The sequence below is a fragment of the Dromaius novaehollandiae genome, chromosome 2, assembly GCF_036370855.1.
Source record: "Dromaius novaehollandiae isolate bDroNov1 chromosome 2, bDroNov1.hap1, whole genome shotgun sequence".
Taxonomy (NCBI): Eukaryota; Metazoa; Chordata; class Aves; order Casuariiformes; family Dromaiidae; genus Dromaius; species Dromaius novaehollandiae.
This window is the reverse complement of record NC_088099.1, coordinates 56,098,505-56,119,658: the sequence shown is the minus strand read 5'-3', so window position 1 is coordinate 56,119,658 and position 21,154 is coordinate 56,098,505. Positions and strand designations below refer to the sequence as shown.

Genomic DNA, 21,154 nt, shown 5'->3' with positions numbered 1-21,154 from the left:
CGGCAGGAAGCGCTCTGTATTTACACACAGGAATGAAGAGCAGGGTAAGAGTGTTTCTTCTCATTTCTTTCCGTCTCTTTCTAGATGGAGAGGCGCAAGTGCTTCTGAAACAGCAGCAAACTTCTGTTACCAAGGGAAAGACCAAAACAGCACAGATTGACTGTATAGCTGAGGGCATAGACGACTTCCAGAATGCTTATATACACTGGTACCACCATATTCCTTCCAAAGGTCCCAAACGGCTTCTATATATCAAATCAGCACAAGAAATTAGTTATGATGAGGACTCCTATAGGAGCAAGTATTTGCCTACTAAGAAAGAAAAAAACGTCTGTACTCTCTCAGTAACTGGCATAGATCTTAGTGATGAAGGCACCTACTACTGTGCCTACTGGGAGTCTCACAGAATTAGCAGACCATTGAAAGCCTGTGCAAAAAGTCAATAAACTCCATGCTTATGATATTTTCTCTTTCTTTTGTTGTAGACATGTCTACACAAAAGCACCTGACACCAATTTCTGCATCTATCACAAGGAAAAGAGACAAAACAAAAGAATTTACTGTACTGTTGCTGGCATGAGATTTAGCTGTGTACAGTGTTGTTGAGAAAGACCAAAAGAAGATCCAGAAGGGATTCTCTCTTTTGGATCAGAAGATCAGCAATCAGATTCTAGTGAAAAAAAGTTTGCTGTTGAGAGATCTTCTGAAAAATGAGGCACAAAATGCTTTTATATGGGACAAGTTTTCAGCAGCATGGCAGGTAATAGATTTAAAAGTGCATTCTCCAGTGTCCAGTAGCAGTGAGACATGCAGCATCTCCTCTGTTATGTGAACAAAACCAATGTTCCTGGTAGGGACTGACCAAGAATGTGGTAACCGCAATGAGGCAGAAGAGTTTCAGGAGTGAATTGCAGGAAAAGATGAAAACAACAGTGTGTCTTTCGAGGTGATCCTGAGCCCACAGCCAAACGTAATGTTAGTAATGATGACCACAGTGAAGCAGATTCTTGCTTTGTGACTTCCCTGCTAATAGCATCTATGCTTTTCAAGCGCAGTCAAGGCAGACCTAACCTTCCTCCTACTTAAGCTGATGGGAACTTTTTTATGGGCTCCAGAGGAAGAGCCAAGCCATGATTCAAGGCAAATGGGGATTTAACCAGGTACAGTGATGACAGGGCCAGCATTCACATGTGGTTGGTTAGTCGTAATCTGGCTCTGTCATTCACTGCTTCACGATACCAGTGTTACCCTCCCGCAGCATGCTGACAAGTCCTCCTGTGTGACAAAGTCCCAGTGTGGCCCACTGTAAATGACAGCAATGTTGTGTAGCATCAGCTTGTCCCAGATTTTCTCTGTGTGTGTGTGTGTGTGTGTGTGCGCGCGTGCTCGCGTGTGTGTGTGTTGGGGGCAAGGGAAGTTTCTAACGTGGTTTTCTCCTTGTTTTCCCCTTTCTCTCCTCATGACAAACAGTTGATTCTGGTGAGTCTCGTACATGTCTGAGCCACGAAGCAGCACTGCCACCAGTGACTGAAGGCAGAAATGCTCTCGCTCCACAGTCTCCCAGTTTGCCTTGCCTTAATAAAACAGTCATCACAGGACAAAACAGAAAGACCTTAAGCCTCCCTGTATGCACCTTCCCAAATTCTGCTGTATTTGCTGAGTCCTCTCCATTCTTGTCTCAGATCACAACTGTCAATGCATCTGGCTTTATTTCAGCTCTCAGCCTCACATGCCAACTGGCCATCAGACCTGTCTGTGGATGCAGCAGAAGTGAGTCTCTGCCTCTCCCCAGCTGCACCTACCTCTTTCCACATAAGGAGCAGCTGATAGTTCTAAACCAACCTCTAATCCAGCCAGGTCAGTCAGCAGGCTGCTCTTGCCAGTCCTTGCCCTGACTTGGATTTTGTGTTGAAAGTCCTCTTCCCTGCTTGGATTCTCCCTGCTGAGAAGAGTTACACATGTTCCTGATCCACCTGACTTGGGCTTGGTAGTACTTTTTTTCTCATTTCGGTGGGGGTGGGTATGCATGTGTGAACCTGAACCAAGAGCAGGTATGCCCAGCCAGACCAAAAGGCAATGCTGTCTGCACCTGCTGTGATGCTGCCAGAATCACTGGGACCTTTGACAGTGCTGTTACACACTGGGACAGATGGTATCGGAAAAAGCTCCAGAAAGAATTCTCTACAGTACATCCAGAAAGTCTGTTTGATAAACAGGATGGAAAGAACAAGTGTTCAATAATCTGAGTGGCTAGAAAATCCCTGTGTACTTTCACAGGAAAAGTCCCATGCTGAAAAGAGGCCGTGACCTCCCCCTGAGCCTGCAGGGAAACTCACCAGCAGCGAGTAGAAAAAGCCCAGACTACAGGCTTTCAGGTGTATCAGACCACAAGCACTTTGCTATTCCTTTCTCCTGACATAAGGCTGGCTGCAGAAATGCCCAACGCTTTGCAACCCAAAGCCCTGTTCCTCATTGGCTTGGCATGTACCTAAGTCTTCTTGGGAAGCTGCAAGTCACGTGGGAGAGCGAGTGCTGCCCACCTCAAGGAAAGGAACATGCTGCATTGTGGACTGTGCCAAAGGGACCATTTTCCACCAGCAATCCCTTTTGGGCCACCAAAGCAGGCAGTATTTGTTAGGGCAGGCTGGTGAGAAGTGCTTTCAGGACAGTCTTGGGGTGTCTGAGGAGAGGGGGACGTCTTTGGGGAGGGTAGGATTGGACATTTGGAGCTGTTGTGTGTGTGTGCTTAGCAGGATTTGCATGTACGTTGGAGAGGAATGTAGTAGACAGCGGAACAAAATGGATTTCAGGCTGAGTATTTGGGCTCCTCTCTACACCATTCCCGCTGTGGTTTAGCTTGTCAGTAGACGTAACCCTCCGTGGCAACAAGTTGGAGAACTGCCATTAGATGTACCAGATGAGTCATTTCCTCCTCCCGGTTGCTCTACTCTCTTTCTACCTAAAGGGCTTTACAGTGTTTCTGCCTCAAGCTCCGTTCCAGGTTTCATCCCCCGCAGGCAGCATGTTGCTGCTGCCAGTCCTTCTGGCAACTTCGCTGTGGTCTTGTAAGTCCTTTTTCCCTTCTCCTCCTCTTTGCGTGTGCTCAGTACTGAGGAGAGAAGCCTTGTTCCAAAATCTGGCATCTTCATCCCGTCACCCAGTTCCTCCACTTTCTCTTGTAGGTGCGGATGCACAAGCAATCCCGGTACAAAGCCCAAAGCTGCTGAGGAAAGTGCAGCACAGCTCAGCCAGTATGACATGCAGAATAAACACCAATACCTATATTCACTGGTACCACCAGCGTCCTGGACAGCTGCCGGAGAGGATTCTGTATGTGTCAGGCCAGACACCTACATTTGATGACAGTTCCAGTAGCTGGAAGTTCAAGGTTCAGAAACATCCTAGTGAACCCCTCTATACTCTCCAAATAGATTATTTAACGCCGAAGGATTCTGGGGTGTATTTTTGTGCCTACTGGTTTTATCGAGGAACACAGCGTCAGAAGGGTAAAGATAAGCCGTACAAAAAGCCATTATGCACTCTGAACCACAAGCTCTCAACTGTGCCAAAATGCAGTTACTGCCCTATTCCTCCCCTCTCAGACAGCCGTCTGCAGCGCGATAGGAAAAACAACAGCTTCTCATTGCAGTTTTGAAATAGGTGGTGTTAATAATCAGGATAGTACTTTGATGCTTACAGAGATCTGTAATGTGCAGAAACTAGAGTCCCCGTGACTTTAGGGCAAATATATGGAGGTAAGCTGTTCAGATGAAGACTTGATTGTACGGAATGTATTCGCCTGGCCGTGGTGAATGTGAACACAACATGTTTGTGTGTGTGAACAAATTTTAGTTGTAAAGAGACCACTTTCCCATCCTGACGAGAACCCCTGGAGCATGGAGAGAAACACTTCTCCGTGCCCTCAGTATTCTGCCCTGAGAAAAAAGGAAGATAGGGAACTAAAACAAGGAGAGAAGACCAGATGCTCTTGCACATCCCCTCTCTTCCACATCCTCCCTCCTAGATTTCTCTCATCCTCCTTTTCCTTTCAGTCACTACAAACTCCTGCAAGCATCCCAGGAAGTCTAATTTCATTGACATGATTCCTCACCAAATGTGTCCAGAGGAGAACTTAATTCCTCGTCCATGGGCAATGTCTCTGACAAGTGGAGAGTCGCTGGCATTTCAGGCCTAATTTATTCTACCGGGTGTTACATATGAGGGTCTCAGATCAAAGGCTGCTTTTACCACACTCGGAAAGCTGGCATTTGCCTGACAGCTAACTCAGAAAACTGAGTTAAGTTTCATGCTTCTGAGCCTTGAATTAGAACTGAGTGCACATGCTCAATATCCTGTCACATGTTCTTGAAAAAGGAACACAAATACCTCCATAGCTTTGGTTTCACAGTTCCACAGGCTCTATACACTGTTATTGCTGGACTTGTTTTGATGCCTTTCGGGATGATTTGAGCAACAATATTCAGCACCTTGATACCTTAATTATTTGAAAAAGAGACTGTAGTAAATCTGACCTGATTTTAACTTCAGTCAGCTTGCCTTCTTGCCTCACAGTGTGGCATTTTCTGAAACTTGGTCCCATGTGCAGGGAGGAGACCTGCTGTTGGGTACTGTTGGAATAAGCCACTTCCTCTCTCCCACTACCCTGCAGTTTGGTCTTAGAAGATATTTTTCTCCTGCTTGCCTTTCTTCCTCCTGTGCGCATTGCTCAGCAAAAGAGCATGTTCCAAAAAATTTTTAAATTCAGCTCGTGATATTTCTCCTTTTTTTCTAGATGAGTTTTCACAAGTAATTCCAAAGCAGGGCCACTCTCCATTGCCAAGCACGAAGGACGTGCGTGTCTGCACTGTTACATTACAAATCTCGCTGAAGATTTTGATAGCATCTTCGTATATGTTGGTATCAAATAAAGCATGTTGAAGCTATGTGCAAAGTGGATGTTGGTCCCTTCATGAGAGACAAGTATATTTGGTGACAACTGTAACCTGGAAACGCGTATCGTTGGAAAACACTCTGGCCAATACATGTGTCCTCTTGCAATAGGCAACATCAAGTTGGCTCTGTTATTGTGGCTACTGGGAGACTTGCTGTGTTGGAAAATCACAATACAGAAAGCCACCCTGTATCTGTAATATGGACCTTTAATTATGTGAGACCCACTCACTTCCGTAGTCCTTTCCTCTTAACCTGGCATCAGGTACCTGACAGATTTCTACCGTGTGATAGGATGAGCAGCAATGCACTACTACTGTTTTATATATGTATGCAACAATATGTAAGCCTAGACCTTACACAGATGTATATTGTTAAGTGTATGGATGTGCTTCCTTGGCTGAAAAGGTGATTGCAGACTTCTAATGGGGGATCTGGAATACAAGTCCATCCCCCAAGGAAAACCACTCTTAGCTCACTCAAGGCCATTAAGCCATTGCAACATGAGTGCTCGTATACTTTAGGCATATATTTTAACCAGAATGTTTTCTAGCCCTGATGATTCTTCAGAAAATAAGAATGAATCTAGCATCAATAGATGCACTGGAAACCACAGGGTTGTTTCTGCAGCCGTTCTTGCAGGTGCGGTCACAAGGAAAACTGGACCTCAAGAGCTGCAGAGAGGACTTCCAGAGTGGAAGTAAGTCTAGCGTAAATGCACTATGCTTACCAGACCTTTGGGAAAAGTAGAAAAGCATTCCTCTTCATGACTGAAGATGAACTAAGAAGTCTGTTACAACCATGATGCCAGACTGATAGAAAATGGAATGCCTGAGGGGTTGTTGAATTCATTCTCTGCCTGAAAGCAGGCTCTCTGACACCCAAACTCTGATGTTTGTTGCTGCTACGCCACTTTCTCTGAGGTCAGAAGTGGGATCCTGAAGAACTCCTCCAACTCTAACAGCAGTTTTGCCCACCTCAGTTAAAGGGGTCCTCAGCGATCTGCAAGGTTGGGGCTGTTTGTGTGTGTGTGTGTGTGTGTGTGTGTGTGTGTGTGTGTGTGTGTGTGTGTGTGTCCTGGCATCATGAATTCTAGCCATGGTTTGAACACTACTCAGCTTATGAAAGCACTTACACACAGCTGAACAGCTGAAAGTTAGTTTTGGGAGCCGTGTTTACCTGGTACATTTGAAACTAACACAGCTAAAAATAACTATTGTATCATAACCGATATACAAGACGATGGTCTTCTCTGGCTGTACCAGCACACAGAGTCACTGACCTACTCACAAAAGAGTGTCTGCCCAACTGCGTCAGGGTAGCAGAATTGAATTTCAGACTGGGGGCTGAGATACATCCAGCACTGCAACAGCAGACATCATATGCATGCATTTGGTGATGCCTGTGTCATTCCGATCCCAGACACCAGTACGGCTAACGCTGAGCAACTTCACTAACTATTCAGTAATCTGTCTAGCTATCTATCCATCTGTCTGTCCCTCTCCTAATGTGTCTAGGTCTTCCAAAAGACTCGCCATAGGGCTTTAAGAGCTCAGCTATGCAATTTTTACTGAACTGCCTGTCATTTCTACCTCTGTCCTTACGGACCAAGATCTTTGGTCTTCTACTATTCCAATCAGTTTCTGGCAAAAGGGTCTTGATCTCAGGCCCTTTCCATTTCCACACAATCGCCAATGCAATTTTGACTTCCCTTAGCCATAATGCCCCATACAGGAGAACTGTCACTAGATGCAGCTGAAATGAGTGACTTTCTGTCTGCATCTCTCCCCCTTCACCTTAATGTGTGTTTCAAATTTCTCTCTTTCTCACTCCCATGCGCTTAGGCCGCCTACTCAGCCCGTTGTGCCTGACGATCTTTAACTCACTTCTCCTTCTCATCCTTCCCAGGATAGCCCAACAGAGAATTAAATAGACATCTCCGTCATTATTTACCAAGAAGAGATGGACCAGTCCCACCAATACTGCTACTGTGCAGAGGCAGGTGTCTCTCTTTGACGGTCTTTCGCCTGAAGCTCTGCAATCATGGGTGCCTTTCCTAGCCCGCCAACAATGTGTGCTTAATGCCACCTTGCTGCGCACAGCTGATGGCATAAATGAGGGAGGATGAAGCAGCTTGTCTCCCTCATGCCCAGATGGTCCTACAGCCTCTGCTAGCCTGTTACAGGAGAGATCTCTCATGATGGCCGTGCAACTTTATCGAGAGGCACCTCTGCAACAGCTGTTGACAAGCAGACCTCATTTGGTGCACAGGCAACCTCTATTTCCAAGTCTTTCTTTCCAAGAAGTGTTTGCGCCTTATCTGAGCTTTGAAACTGAAATCTTCAGCTGTATATTTCCTCCCACATTTGAAACCAAAGACTAGGCACATGTTCACTGTACAGCTGCCCTGGTAGGTGCAACAAGCTTGTGTGCCACTTCCGTGGGGGGCACCACTGGCATAGGGGCATCCTGGCCATTTCAGTGTGCTGGAGCTGTGTAACCGAGCTGAAGCAGCAAAATGAGGTCCCTGGTGGGATGCGTCCTGCTCAGTTAGGCCGACATTAGGGACACTGGTGTGGATCTCCGCCCAGAGCCTGGCACCACTCAGGCACTCACTGGTGGCCTCTGGGCTGGACTCTTCCCACCCTGTTCCCCAGCTGGCGCTGCCCTTGCTTTCAACCTTTTCTCAGTGGCGCTGGCTCAAGTTTTCAAGGGTCAGAATCCTTGGATTCACAAATGTTTCTCACATCTATCTAGAAACCTTCTCACCAGTTTTAGCCTTTGCTGGCCTAAGTCCTTCCCCAGTCTGCCACGGGTTTCCTGCAAATGTGGCCCCACGTGCTTGCAAACAGACCTGTCACTGGATCTCCTCAGACGAGTGACTCCCTGCTCCTGTACCGCCCTGTCCCTGTGTGGGGCCCGTTTCCTTCTTCTCTGACTCTTATCGGCTGCCGAGTGCGACAAGGAAACATGTTACTGCTGGCAGCTCTTATGGCCACAATGGTTTGGTCTTGTAAGTGCTTCCTTACTTTCTTACCTTCCTAACAGGTGCTCATTGCTGCACCAGATGATGTATTCCCCAATGTCTGAATTATAACTGTTTCTCTCTTCTCTCCTCTTTTTCTTCCCAGATGGATTTGCACAAGAAATTCCCCAGCAGAGCCCTATCTCCATCACCAAGTCTAAAGGAAGTGTACGTCTGGAATGTCACTTCAAAGACTTCTCTGGAAAATTTGAAGACACCGTCATACATTGGTATCAACAGAAGGAGGATAAAGCTCCAGACAGGGTGCTCTACCTTGCAGCAGAGCAGATGACTGTAGACAGTAACTTCCAAGAGCACAAGTATACAGTTGCAAGACTTTCTAGACAGAAACAGTGTATTCTCACAATAAAAAATGTAATCGCAGAAGATGCTGCTACCTATTACTGTGCCTACTGGGACACTCACTGTGATAGAAACTCACACATCACCTAAACAAATACTCCCTCAGCCTCTGAACCACAAAGTATTTGAAAAGATCCCAAGTCATTTCCCTCGGTGTGGAGGAGCAGTTTGGCCTCACATGGAGGCTCTGGAGAACCAGCACATGCTCAGCATAGACTGACTTTTTGGAGTTTTCATCTGCCAAAAGCTAGAGAATCCTACTGAGAAAATGCAAAGTGCAAAGGGAATGGTACAAGGCAAATACCTAACTCAAGGCCGGTCAACCCCTGCGTTTCAGGTTCTCCTCCTTTCACTCAAGCATGGCAGCTGTAAGGATTTCTTTAACAGTGGCAAAAACATGCACTTCTCCATATTCCTGTTCCCAGAAATAGCCCAGCATGTTTTACTGCAGCTTTCCAAGGTCTTCAGCCTGACAAAGAAAATGGAAATAATAAGCTTTAGCCTGAAGTTTTATAAGGTCTTAAGCAGAGAAAAATGAGTCTTATTTTGGTTTAAAAGTTAGCAACTGTGAGAGAAGGAAGACTTTCTACTTATTCTTCCTGAGATGTGGAAATAGATGTTTTTATTCATTCTTTTCAGAGCTACATCATCCACTAGGGAGTTGAGATATCAGCTGAACAACTGGGCATAAGTCTGAAATATGTGAAATGCCAAGGAGCTGACGGCCCAGCAGTCCTCCCAGAAGCTTCCTGGGGACTGGTTGGAAAATTCTGTTTTTTCTCCAGTGACAGCACAGCAACAGCACAGCACAGCAACAGAGCACTTCAATTTATTGTAAGGTCAAAACCTAGTGTGGAGCATCTACCTGGATCAAATACTTTGGCACGGGAACCAAACTAATTGTCTCTAGTAAGTACCCTTATTATTGATTTTTTTCTTTCGCCTGCTAAATGGAGCACTCCAAAGAGAACAAAAATTAAGAATGAAAGAGTGTAGGAAAAATAATTTGTGCAGGATAAGTCATGTTTTGTCTGTGGTCTGTGCATGGAGCTCCAGTTGGATGGGTTGATGGGCAAGAAATATGTGGATCTGGTGAATACTGTGAGCACCTTTAGAACAGTTCCTAGATGTTTATTAAGGATGGGGGAGTGGAGAAATGCAGAGCAAGTTAAAGTTTAAATATTGGTTTGTGTTTATTCCCTGTGCTGCTCCAGGGAAGAAAAACAGAACTGCTTGAACATTGGCAGAGCCACTCTCAGGGTAGCAAGTGAGAAATGCAAAAGTTTCTTGTTGCTGGAGCTGGTTCAGTCGCTGTTGACTGGGGAGGAAAATTGCTGGGAATGGCACAGACTTGCAGCTCCTGGCTCTACTGAAAGTGATTGGTTTCCTTTTGCATTTGCATTCATCTGAATTGTGTTACAACTGTGCAACGGGTAACACGAATGCCTATCTCAGTTTAGAGCATGAAGCACTACTTACAGTGTGTTGCTCAGAATATATGAGAGATTAGCTAGGTGACTGTAAATATGTCAAGATGTAAAGAGCAGAGGACGATTCAACCCAAATTTAAAATGTTGTCATTGCCTCTAATCAAAAATGCTCTCTGCTACAATTTGCAATGAAATTGTGTTTGTCAAGAAAGATGATTTTGCCAAAGAGAGAACAGTACAAAAACTTACATTGTGCATGAACTTAGTTAAACACATCCTGGGGCTTAGTAAGTTTTAATAGGACAGTGGGCTGTGCATTTATAACATAGACTTCAAACTGTGAGTTTGCTGAAATCTTTTACCTCAAAGATTCATTAGTTCTCACAGAAAGTTACATTGATTGGCAACCAGAATAAAATATTTTGGCATTGGCACTGATGCTTTCAGGTATGTTTGTCAAAGTGTTTTCAAAGTTTCCTTCTGGCACAGTGAAATGAGGGCCAGGTTGAAGTACTTGCACACAATAAAGACTTCACAAGACAGTCAATCTTAAGAAAAGAATGTGTTTTCTGTTTGTTTAAAACCAACAAATAACTTGTGAATTGTCTGGATTTCCTTCAGGAATTAGAATATAACCATTTGTCTTCTTAAAACAAGTTAAAAGAACTTAGAAGAAGTTATCTTTGAGAAAACCCAACAGACTAGAGATAGCAGATCTTTGTTATGGAAATCCCAGAGATAAAAGGATTGTGCTGTGTTTGGAAACCTGAACTTTCTACTCACTACGAAAATCAAAGTACTCCTAAGACTGTAGTCCTTGTTAAAATTGCAGTTACTGCGCTGGATCAGGTGTTCACCAATCTCTAAATCAGAGAGACCTTTTCTGTAGCCTATGAAAAGAAAGTGAGGTGCAGGGGATATTGCTAAGCATTATCATACAGTGGGATGCTGATGTAAAAATATTTGGAAGTGGAACCAAGCTGATTGTTTCAGGTAAGTGTGAAATGTAAAACTTGCAACTTCTTCAATGCATTTCAATGGTTAGATTCTGCCTGCATGAAGTGCTCTGCTGCTTTAGCTCCCACTAGTTTTAATCCTACCGAATGCTTGGCAGGATTTTCCCCTTAAAGAGCATTTCAAGATACAGAACGCAACAGAACTGTTTTGTGTTTATTTATGAAATGTGGGAAATACAGCAATTATTGCAGAATAGAAGTATAGCTAATGCCACTATCATTTTGTTTTTAAAGATGAATCTAAATATGGCAAAGTTAACACCCAGGGAACTAAAAGATCCTTTTGTCTTTAACGATGTGCATTCAACTTCTATAAAATTTCTAAGTTGTTCTGAAAGAAAATGTCAAAGCTTTGGGTTACTCAAATTCTTTGAAGAGCAAGAAGTATTCATTTAGGAGTATGCCAGACTATACCGAATGACAGGAGTTAACAGAGTTATGCCTGGGATTGTCTGAAGATGTTCAAGGTTGAAGGGCTACCGCCTCTTCCTAGCTTTTGCAGAAACCTTTCAGTATTTGTTATTGTTATTATTGCTACTACCATTAAGGAAGAAAGACAAAACATGCAAACATTGAGCTTTCCCTCCCAAAACATTGGACATACTTAATCAAAACTATATTGTCTCAGGTTAACTTCAGCTGCTTCAATACTTGCCCATGAGTTGGCTTAATTAGTCACCTGAGATGGAAACAGTTTGTCTGATTGCAATCATCTAAAAAAGGGGTGTCTGGCTGGTGGGGCCTTTGGCTTTGATTCCAATGCAGTCAGGGTTTTTCTCCATGTGCTGACAAGAAAAATATTGATGTGGAGTCACGTTCTGCTTAGGTCTCAGTGTAATGTTCACTATTTTTCTGTCTGATTCTATGGGTTTCTTTTAGAAGAGTAGTTAGCTAATATCTGATCAGACAGATCAAAGAGGTCTTCTGCTGGTGCTTTCAATCTCCACAAAGCACATGTGGAGCCAAGGTGATCGATTTGCACTGTTCATCTAAACAGTCAGAAGATAAAAATTAGTTAAGATGACTCCTGCCTAGTTAGCACCATTGATACCTTAAAAAATCCCTCCTCCTTTTTATTTTACTTTAGGTTTCTGCCCCTTCTTTATTGTTCTAGGACCTAAAGATTGATTAAACAGCAAGTCTGTTTTTCTTTAAAAATAATATTTACCCATATAAACAAAAATAGATCTACACAGTTATTGCAAAGGTTTTATCCAATGTGTACGAGCAACTTAAAAATATTTGGCTATGGTACGAAACTCATTGTATCAGGTAAGTTACGCACTACTTTCTGTACAATAAGAACTAGGAGCTTAGCGTGGTCATACAGAACAATGTAATTCTAGTGTCCTGGAGGGCATTGAGCTTGGCTGGAGCCTGGGCACCAGCCCTGCATAGCGTCCTTCCTACAGCCAGCCTCGTTGATTTGTAATTTGTTGTTTTAGGATCACAAAGATTTCTGAAAAGCAGAGGTGTTTTGTGTCACTTCTGATCATAGTCTTACTTGGAAATATGTCAACAAGTGGTCTGCAGTAGTTTTCAGAGCCCTCATGTTTTGGTGGGGAAAACAGACATAATATTCATTAAAAAGGAGAACTTTGGGGAGGTGTAAAGAGGCAAATAAACAAAGTAGAAAGAGGCAAAGAAATTAAGTAAGCCTCAAATAGAATGGTTTAGAGCTTGCCTTCATTTTTGTATTATACAATTATTTAAATCAAGATTTTTTTTTTTTAATCATGTGGACAAAAACACTCACCATTCCAGAAAAATTTAATTGAAGGATCTTTCTCAGTTGCAGAATCAAGAGGAAATATTGTTGCTCAGTTGATGACCCAAAAAACAACAGTTGTGTTTTATCTTGTTTTTTTAACCAGTAACAGCAATTATCTTGAAACTGAATTTAAAGTACACATCACTAAGGGCTCCTTGAGAATAGCAGAATTAGCTGAGATTCAGTTCAGGTTTTCTACATACATGTAACCAAATGAATTGACTCTCTCTATTCACATGATTGTTGTAAAAAACAAACAAACAAACAAAAAAAAAAATTCACTGATTCTTGTCTGCTCAAAATGTTGCAAGCAGTTTTTGTAAGAAAATATATCAGTGTGAGGATCTTTACAAGATATTTGGTACTGGCACAAAACTCGTCGTCTCTGGTAAGTGTTTTAAAAAAGCTATTTTACAAGTTTTGTAACAGCAAAGCAATAGAGTGAAGGTTGACAGCTCTTTAGGGTATGTGGGGAGACTTGCAGTGGGTCAGGAGTACACTATTTTATTACCTGTGATGATATCAGAAGTCGCTGGCAAGCAGGACAAGAATGTTGTGTATGAACTCAGTGTGCTGAGTGCCCTCAGCTCCCACTGTCTTGAAGGGGACCTGAGAAGCTCTCAGGGTCAAAGTTACACGATTCTGTGGGACCATCCAATAATGAGCAGTAAAATCTGAGCTTAAAACAAATATATATATTTCTAAATCTTACTTATAAATATTTATAGACAAACTGTAGGGGAGCTTCCTTAGGAAAAAAATCCTAAAATAATTGATCTAATTAAATGTGTTTCTTGAAACCCAATAATTATAACCTCTATAATTGCAAGCCTAACTCCAGAGTTTTATTTGTGCAATATTGTGCAGAGTCACTGCCTTAGTACAGGAGAGAAAAGACAAATGACAGCTTATGAAATAAGTGCAAATTTTATGTGTGTGCTTATCTATTATTTAAAAAGTAAGACCTGTGTATCTGTTTAAACGTGCCTTAGAAAACTGTTATACAAATGAAACAGCAAAATGTTTTGAAAGTTTTACTAAAGCCAAAAGGACAGTGGAGTGGAAGTTCATTATCTTGAAATTCTTCAGAAAGGCTCAGATCATATGTTCAGAAAAGTAGGGGCAAAATCATCTTATTGACATCAATGGCTTTACAGCTCAGCCTAAAGGCACATCAAAATCTACAGCCAACTCTACACATATATTTACGTCCTTTTTTCCTAAGCATACCTACAGTTTATAGGTATGTGTGTATATATATTCTCACACACACACATGTAAACATATTTATATATATATGTATATATGGAAAACTGCATTTGTTCAGTTACTGATTGTTATCCAGTTATCTGTATGTGCATATGAGACTCTCCCATGCATGCACATGTACACAGCTATTCAGGCACTACTTTTTGCTTGAAGCTTGTACATAATTGGAAAGAAACTGGACTTCCTCAGTATAGTGATATGATTTAGGTGTTTCATTTAAACTAATCATCTAGATCTTTTTATGGTAAATGGAAAGACATTGGCACCTCTGGAGGGGAAATTATCCCATCTTAATAGAAGTCTCTAAAATAGACATGATGAAATGCCAACTGGAAGCATCTCTCTCTCTGTCTCTCTATTCAGATTTGATAATCCAAGAGAAAAAAAAATCAAACTGGACAATTACATTTTAGTCTACTAAAATTAGTCAGGGTATCTTACTGAGCTTTGAAAATCTAAAAGAAACACCTGAAAAAGCCATGAGTTTTTGCAGAGGCAGTGTCACTGGGACAAAAGCTACATCATGCTTTTTGAAACATTCACAGCTCTGGAGCAGATAAATAATTTTGGAAATGGGGTTAATCTTGCATTTCTGGTAGGTCTGATGCGTACAGAAGATAAAACTAGCCCCTAAATTGATGCTAGGGGACCACAAAATTGTTAGCAATTTTATTTCTGGGAAGAAAAGAAAACTCAGTCCACATCTTCATTTCAATGACATATCTCCAAAATGAGTGAAAATTCATTAATATAAGGATTATCTTTTTGAAGGTAGAAAGTCTTATACTCTGGTTATCTTTTCTTTTGAACAATAAGTATGAAATACTTGAAAGAATCTCCTGGTAGTTTCTTGGGGAGATGCAACGTGAAAGATTGCTCTAGAATAGCCCGATCATTTAAAGAAAGGTTAAAACCTTTTGACAGAAATATATGTTTATATTAATGTATTTTCTCACAATGCATGAAAAATGTGCCACTCGGCCAAACCAACACTATAAACCCTTTGCTTCTAGCTGCCGAAAAATGGTGATGGAGATTTATGCAGGCATCTGGAGGGAGGGAGTGGTGCAAGGAGGTGAACACCTAAATCTCTTTGCTGCCTTAAAAAATCAGCCTTTAGCAGTATTTTCTATACAACAAAAGTCAGTTTTGAAATCTGCATCTAGCTCCCACTCATACTTAAGCGTAGACAAAAATAACTGCCCATGAGCACTGGCTATACATGCACTGCGGAAGTGTATATATTTAACCAAAACAGCCTCTTAACGTTGCTCTCCACTTCTATAATATCAAAAAGTCATTTTTGTATGGACAAAGTCTGGCTGATTTGGACTCCTCCTAATAACACACGCTTTATTCCAGAGAGGCAAATGAAATAGAGATTAACTCTAAGCTTGTGGAAACAGCTCACTGTTCATGGTAAAATGTGCTCAATGTTCATATATTTGTATGGAGCACGTTTCTGAAAGCATATCACTTTCTAGAATGCTGGTACAAAGAGATATGATATTTGGATATAGAAATATTATTTGGATATAGAACTTTCTTCTCTTTTAGTTTTTTTTTTTTTTTTTGCTTTTCATTTGTGCGAATTCATACATTTACACAAACCTAGTATTAAAGTAACAGCATCGTCAACTTTCCTAATTCAGAGCATTTTGTGATTCCATATTTCTGTCTTTATCTAGATCATTCTCTGGTGAACACACAGAATTTCTTCAAAAACAATGGCCCAAATCCACAAAATTAATATCAGATTTAAAAAGAATTATTTAGGTAGAGCAGATCTTCACTAATTAGCAGTGTCTTATCCACTTTACAATGGGGACATAAACCTGCAAAGATTTGACAGCTAGGTAGGTCCATCTTTAATAAGTTATAGACAAATCTTCCATTTAATTGTCTTTGCATAAGCATTACAAAGCAATATTAAATTCCTTTCATCAAATAAATGAACAAAGTTATTCCAAGAAATATTACTATTATTTAATAATTGTCAAGGACTTGTGGAGACAAACACACTTTCTGACAGCTGTACCACTTGGAAGACTGTGTGGTCTACACTGCCATGTAGCTCTTTAAATGTTTTTTTAATTCAGCTTGAAGGGAAGTTGATTATGAATATCTTCAGCAATATTTCAGCTTCTTAACATGATTCTCAAAAATAATTTTTTGAACTGCTTTGGAAGAGATATCTCATGTTTTAAATAGCCAGATTTAAGTTTATTTTTCTAATAAAGTACTCCAGAAATCTTTTGTGAGATGCTTTTAAATCTACTTCGTATAACCTTTAATTCTTTATCTATCAGGTGCCATTTGTTTAAATTTCAATTACACAAAAGGTAATTTTTCAAAGACAACTTAACAGATGCTATACATCTCTTTAAAAATTTCTGATTTATTAATACGCTGGGAGACAAGATGCATGAATGAAGCACAGTCTGGATGTTAGTGTACACTGAGGAGTTTTACATTTAAATTATATTTCTCCACACACCTGGAACAGTATTAAAGTTTAGACTGAAAATTCTCAGGACTCTAAACATCTGTGTATTGTCTAAAAAAGAACAGGTTTACAAAATTTGGGCTGTATCTTGTCTTCAAGATTTTGAGTTTGGTTTGCTGTATTTTACTCATAAAAGCCTCTATTCATTTTAGTTTTCTTTCAACTGATTCATTTAAAGACAAAGTTAAAAGTCTTATTTTGTATTCTCACAGTCTTGTAACTGTTTTGGAGTGGAAACAAAAACCTGACATGTGGGTTCATCCAAGCAGTATTTAGTATAAAGTGTGTTTGAATGCGAAGTCAGAGAGTCCATTCAGCTCAAGCAAGAACTTATTTTTTGTTGAAGGACAGAAACAGCGGAAATTCACACATCCTATAATTGAAAATTCCTTTTGTACACAGGACATTTCTGTTCCCATCCTAAACACTGAATAACAAATCGGAGAATTAAAATGTTTGTTAATAAGACATTTAGGCTGCTGTTCTTCAGAAACTGTGAAATTCAGAAACTGTGCAGCTGAATATCCGATCTGAGAAAATTGTTAGTACATCTAGGTGAAATACTTATTTCTGTACACTATTGATCTTTCAACTCTCTATTTTATTCTTTTCTTTTTTCCTCCAAAACCAAATCCAGACAAAGGAACTACTGCACCAAAAAACTATGAAATCCTGAGTAGTGAAAATGAAAATAAGCTGACATATGTTTGCCTTGTTGAGAAATTCTACCCAGAAGTTATTCGAGTGACATGGACTGAAGGAGAAAAGGAAGTGACAGATAATGTAGTAAATGGAGACATCTGGAAATCTGCAGATAATGATGAATACTCTATTGGAAGCTGGTTAACCATACCAAAGGAGAACAAAAACAAGAAATATTCTTGCAAATATGAGCATGAAAGCCAAGTATATTCAATTAGCACCACTTCCATACAAGGTATATACTACCTTTTTAAAACAGGTATTCTCCATATTATAAAAAAGGTATTCTGCATATTAATATAGAACTCACTTTTTCTTTGCAATAAAATTATAGAAATAACCCAATGCATTAGTGCTCCTGAAAGGGGCTGTGCTTCTTGGCGCAACCATAGCCAAAATGCACATCAGGAGAAGATTCGGCCAAGGAACAGCCTCATGGACACATCCTTGAGCAGGGCAAAGACAGAGCTCTGAATCAGGGCAGCAAATACCCATTTACATGTATACAAGAATTTTTCCCTTCCAGTTTCTCTCTGCAAATGAATCTTACTCGTGAACATCTGCTCTGAGATGTTCTTAAGTGTCCATTTTGCTTATGTTTCCTTTCCATGAAAGATAGATCTTAAGTGTTTAATAGTATCTTCCCATTTCACTGTTGCTGTACTGCCTCTTCTTTTCTGTTTCACTATTGTTAAAGACAAGCCTAATTTGGATGTTTAAATTCTCTTTCCATTAGATCTTACAAAGACTGCAGGGAAACAGGACTGCAATGCATATTCTGGAAACAGTACAATTTTTTATGGAGGTAATTAAAATGTATTTAAACATGGGAATACAATGCATGTCATGGAAGAATTAAATATTGTTATACATGCTCAGAACATGATGAAAATAATCCTTCTAAATGGCCTACAGGAAATATTTTAAGTTGCTGGTGTCTGCAACATAAAGATGCTTAAACACTACTCTGAATTAACATCTGCTGTGGGTTATAAAACTTCTTTGACTTTTATTAGCATGCTACAGGTGTTTTTTGGGCTAATATAGTGCATTATTAGCCTACATTAAATGCTGTTGTTTTAAATAACTCAAGTGGTCAAATGCTCAGAGCTTCAGCTGATACTAGACCAGCAACTGCCCAGCATTTCAGAAAAAGAAACTCTCTTTTAGTTTGAATAGGGATTGAGGAAAAATCTTAGACACTAGTGTGCAAAAAAAATCAAAAGGATTGGAGAAAAAACAAGATTACCTGTAATCAGTGCTGGAAGCACTAGAATTATGTTCTTGCCTTCGCAGAGAATAGCACCCTAGCAGCATTTAGACAAACAATTTAGTTCTAAGAAACCCGCTTGACATTGGACTTGTTAGCAGTGCAAACCCTCTCGGAGGACAGGCAGACGATGCATTTGTTTATACACTGTTTGCTGAAGGTGATGTAATTGCAGCAATACAGGTACTACATCGTCTTGGTTCTGCCTGTCTTTTAGGAGGCTGCAGAATATCGATGGCTAAACAAGACTTTTCTGTGTTCATGTTTATTCCAGATCACTTAATGCACAGGACGGCGTATTTAGTGTACATAGTCCTTCTTCTGAAAAGCTCCATGTATTATGTCATCGTACTCTTCTTCGTATACAGAATGAGGACTCCAGCTAAGCACCATGGAAAGAAAACATAAGATAATGATTTTGTAAACCTTTGCTAAATCAGCACATATGTTTTCTTTGATGTAAGCTTGTTAAGTTTGCTTGGCTGCATTCTTATTCACATGGATCCCCTTGCTCCTAGTGTTACATATAACAAAAACACAAATGGATTTTCTATCACTAGTGCACATGGCCTGTTTTGCTTTACAGCTAGTAGTTTTATATCAGTCTCTGCTTCTCCTAATTTTTCTGAGTATTGAAATGGGTGGGGGGCAATAGGAGTAAGGTTATGTTTCTTGTATTTTAATAGGCATTTAGTATTGCAAAATAAGGATGGTCCTTGTGTTAAAAACAGTTATGCATGCAGAGAAAGTTTAGAGATTTAATGTTTAAGGCTTAATTAGGAGCATTCCAGTGCTGTAAAGTGACAGCTATTTGTTCTTTTCACTTATAGTATTTTTCTTATATATTGCTTTTAAAAGATTCAATTAAACGCAATATTACAAAATGTTATGATTGTCTTTTTAAAAGGAAGTTTAATGAGCATAAAAGCAAATCTAAGGCACACACCTACACAACTCTAAGAAATTCACTTGGTCACAGACCAGTGCTGTTAAACAAATTGTAAACCTGCACAACGTATTTTTAAAGAAACAAAACAGTTGTAATGATTACAAACATTATCTTGTTTAGAGAAGCCATTTAAAGTTGACAGAGCAAGTGTTTTCACAAAGAGGAAGAATTCTCAGACGTTGGACTTTGAATGCCTCATGTCCCCGCTCTGCAAATTTCTTCTTTTCAAAAGTTTGGAGAAAAATCAGAAGTAGAAGCATTTGCATAAAGCATTTGTTCAACTTGGGGCAACATATTATCACAGGTTTGCAGGTGAGGACCTGCAGTATTTACAGTAAAAGTCTACTTGCCACATCTGTAAGGATGTAGAGAGCAATAAAAGCTTTCTTTCAGACTGCATTTGTGAGGCCAAAGTTTGTGCTATATTATTTCCACTGCATGAACTAAGATGGCTAGAAAACTTGATTCATTTCTCACTGCTCACACAGATTCCCCAGGAAGCCAAAGATCTTTTAAAAAAGGTCAATTTTCTGCTTTTCAATCTATTAAATGGAACACTTTTCTAGATAGAAAAATAAAAAAGCTAGCTCATGAAATTTGTTTTCTATTGGACAGCTAAGCTGGGAGAACATGTTTTCTAGGGCTCACACCATTGCAAGGGAAAAATAAGTCAGGCTCAGTTCTAATAATCACAGAGGAGTAAGTTATTTTACAAATAGCATGTTGAAGCCAATGCAACTACTTGCTGCAAGTTTTGTGTGTGCAATGTCTCAGAGGCCCCAAAAGTTTATTTATAGAGATATATACTGTTTACATCATTTTTATCTTATTTATTTAGCCTGAATAAGGGACAAATTGATGTTTTAAGGCTTCTGGGTGTCGGGGGAGTTGTTTGTTTAGAGGAAGGTTTGGTTACTTAGTGGAAAAACCCTGCAAACTGAACCAGTCAGTACTGGTTCAGAGGAGGTGGGCTGTGATCAGCTCGGGTGATAAGTGAGGACAGTTAGACCACAGCCCATCCTGTTTGCTACCACAGTATGCTTCTAAACCATGCTTGCTAATGGAAATACAAAATGATAAAAACCACATACCTACATTACATGTAAAAAAAACAGTGAAACTTACTCTTCACTGTGCAGGTTGAGCTAATTGCATGGTTGTGGTCATAACACATAAGGACTACATCTACTGCAAAAACAGGTGCTCAAGGAAGTCTACAGGATTCAGCATTCCTATTTATCATGAATGCATGCCAGAGCTGTGTTATCTAGTAAATGCGAACTTCTATGATCAAGCATTGGTTAACATTTGAAAGACATGTCTGCTCAAACACACATCTTGCACCAACTGATTGAGTTTTTTCATTTTCAGTATTATCAGTGATTTCAGGCTTCTACAAGTAGGAGCATTACAGCTGCTCTACTTTTGTCACAGAGTTGCAGCTATTAATGCAAATATTAAGAGAATGGTTACAGAATCTGGTGCTTCTAGTGAAATCAAGATGACAGAATGGGATGAACTCTTGTTTTGTGTGTTAAAGCACACAGGAGTAATTTGCACAAATTTATTATTTTGTAGAAAGGGACTTGAAATGTATTCTTTATCTTGCTGGGATCCTTCTGTGTCCTATACTGTGCAACAACATACACACTTAAGAATACTGATTTTTCAACTATCAAAATACTCTAAAATAGATGATATATAAAGCTACCCATGGGTTCCATCCCCAGGAGACAGACCTGCGTAACTGGATTATGGCAGCCTGACAACAGTGGACTTCTGTATTAGTTTTTGAGAGACTTCAATAGACAGATATTCAATTTGAGATTCTGAAACAGCTGAGGCACCAGCACATAGCATAAAAACTGCTGAGGAATTAAAAAAAATCTCAGAGGTATAGTCT

General features: G+C 40.3%; 1 protein-coding gene across 1 annotated transcript; it reads left to right on the top strand.

Annotated features, from left to right (window-relative positions):
* The first annotated feature begins 7,838 nt into the window (after positions 1 to 7,838).
* On the top strand, positions 7,839 to 19,650 carry LOC112984326 (T cell receptor gamma constant 1). The gene is made up of 6 exons (XM_064506586.1): positions 7,839 to 7,963; positions 8,082 to 8,405; positions 10,708 to 10,761; positions 16,968 to 17,267; positions 17,769 to 17,837; positions 18,577 to 19,650. The coding sequence occupies exons 1-6, from the start codon at positions 7,921 to 7,923 to the stop codon at positions 18,708 to 18,710; spliced, it is 924 nt and encodes a 307-aa protein (XP_064362656.1). The 5' UTR covers positions 7,839 to 7,920; the 3' UTR covers positions 18,711 to 19,650.
* The last annotated feature ends 1,504 nt before the right edge of the window (positions 19,651 to 21,154 follow it).

Coding starts and splice junctions, on each gene's coding strand:
- LOC112984326 (XM_064506586.1), top strand. CDS start 7,921: ATGTTACTGCTGGCAGCTCTTATGGCCACAATGGTTTGGTCTT. Junction 10,762..16,967: donor AACCAAGCTGATTGTTTCAG/GTAAGTGTGAAA, acceptor AACCAAATCCAG/ACAAAGGAACTACTGCACCA. Junction 17,268..17,768: donor TAGCACCACTTCCATACAAG/GTATATACTACC, acceptor TCTTTCCATTAG/ATCTTACAAAGACTGCAGGG.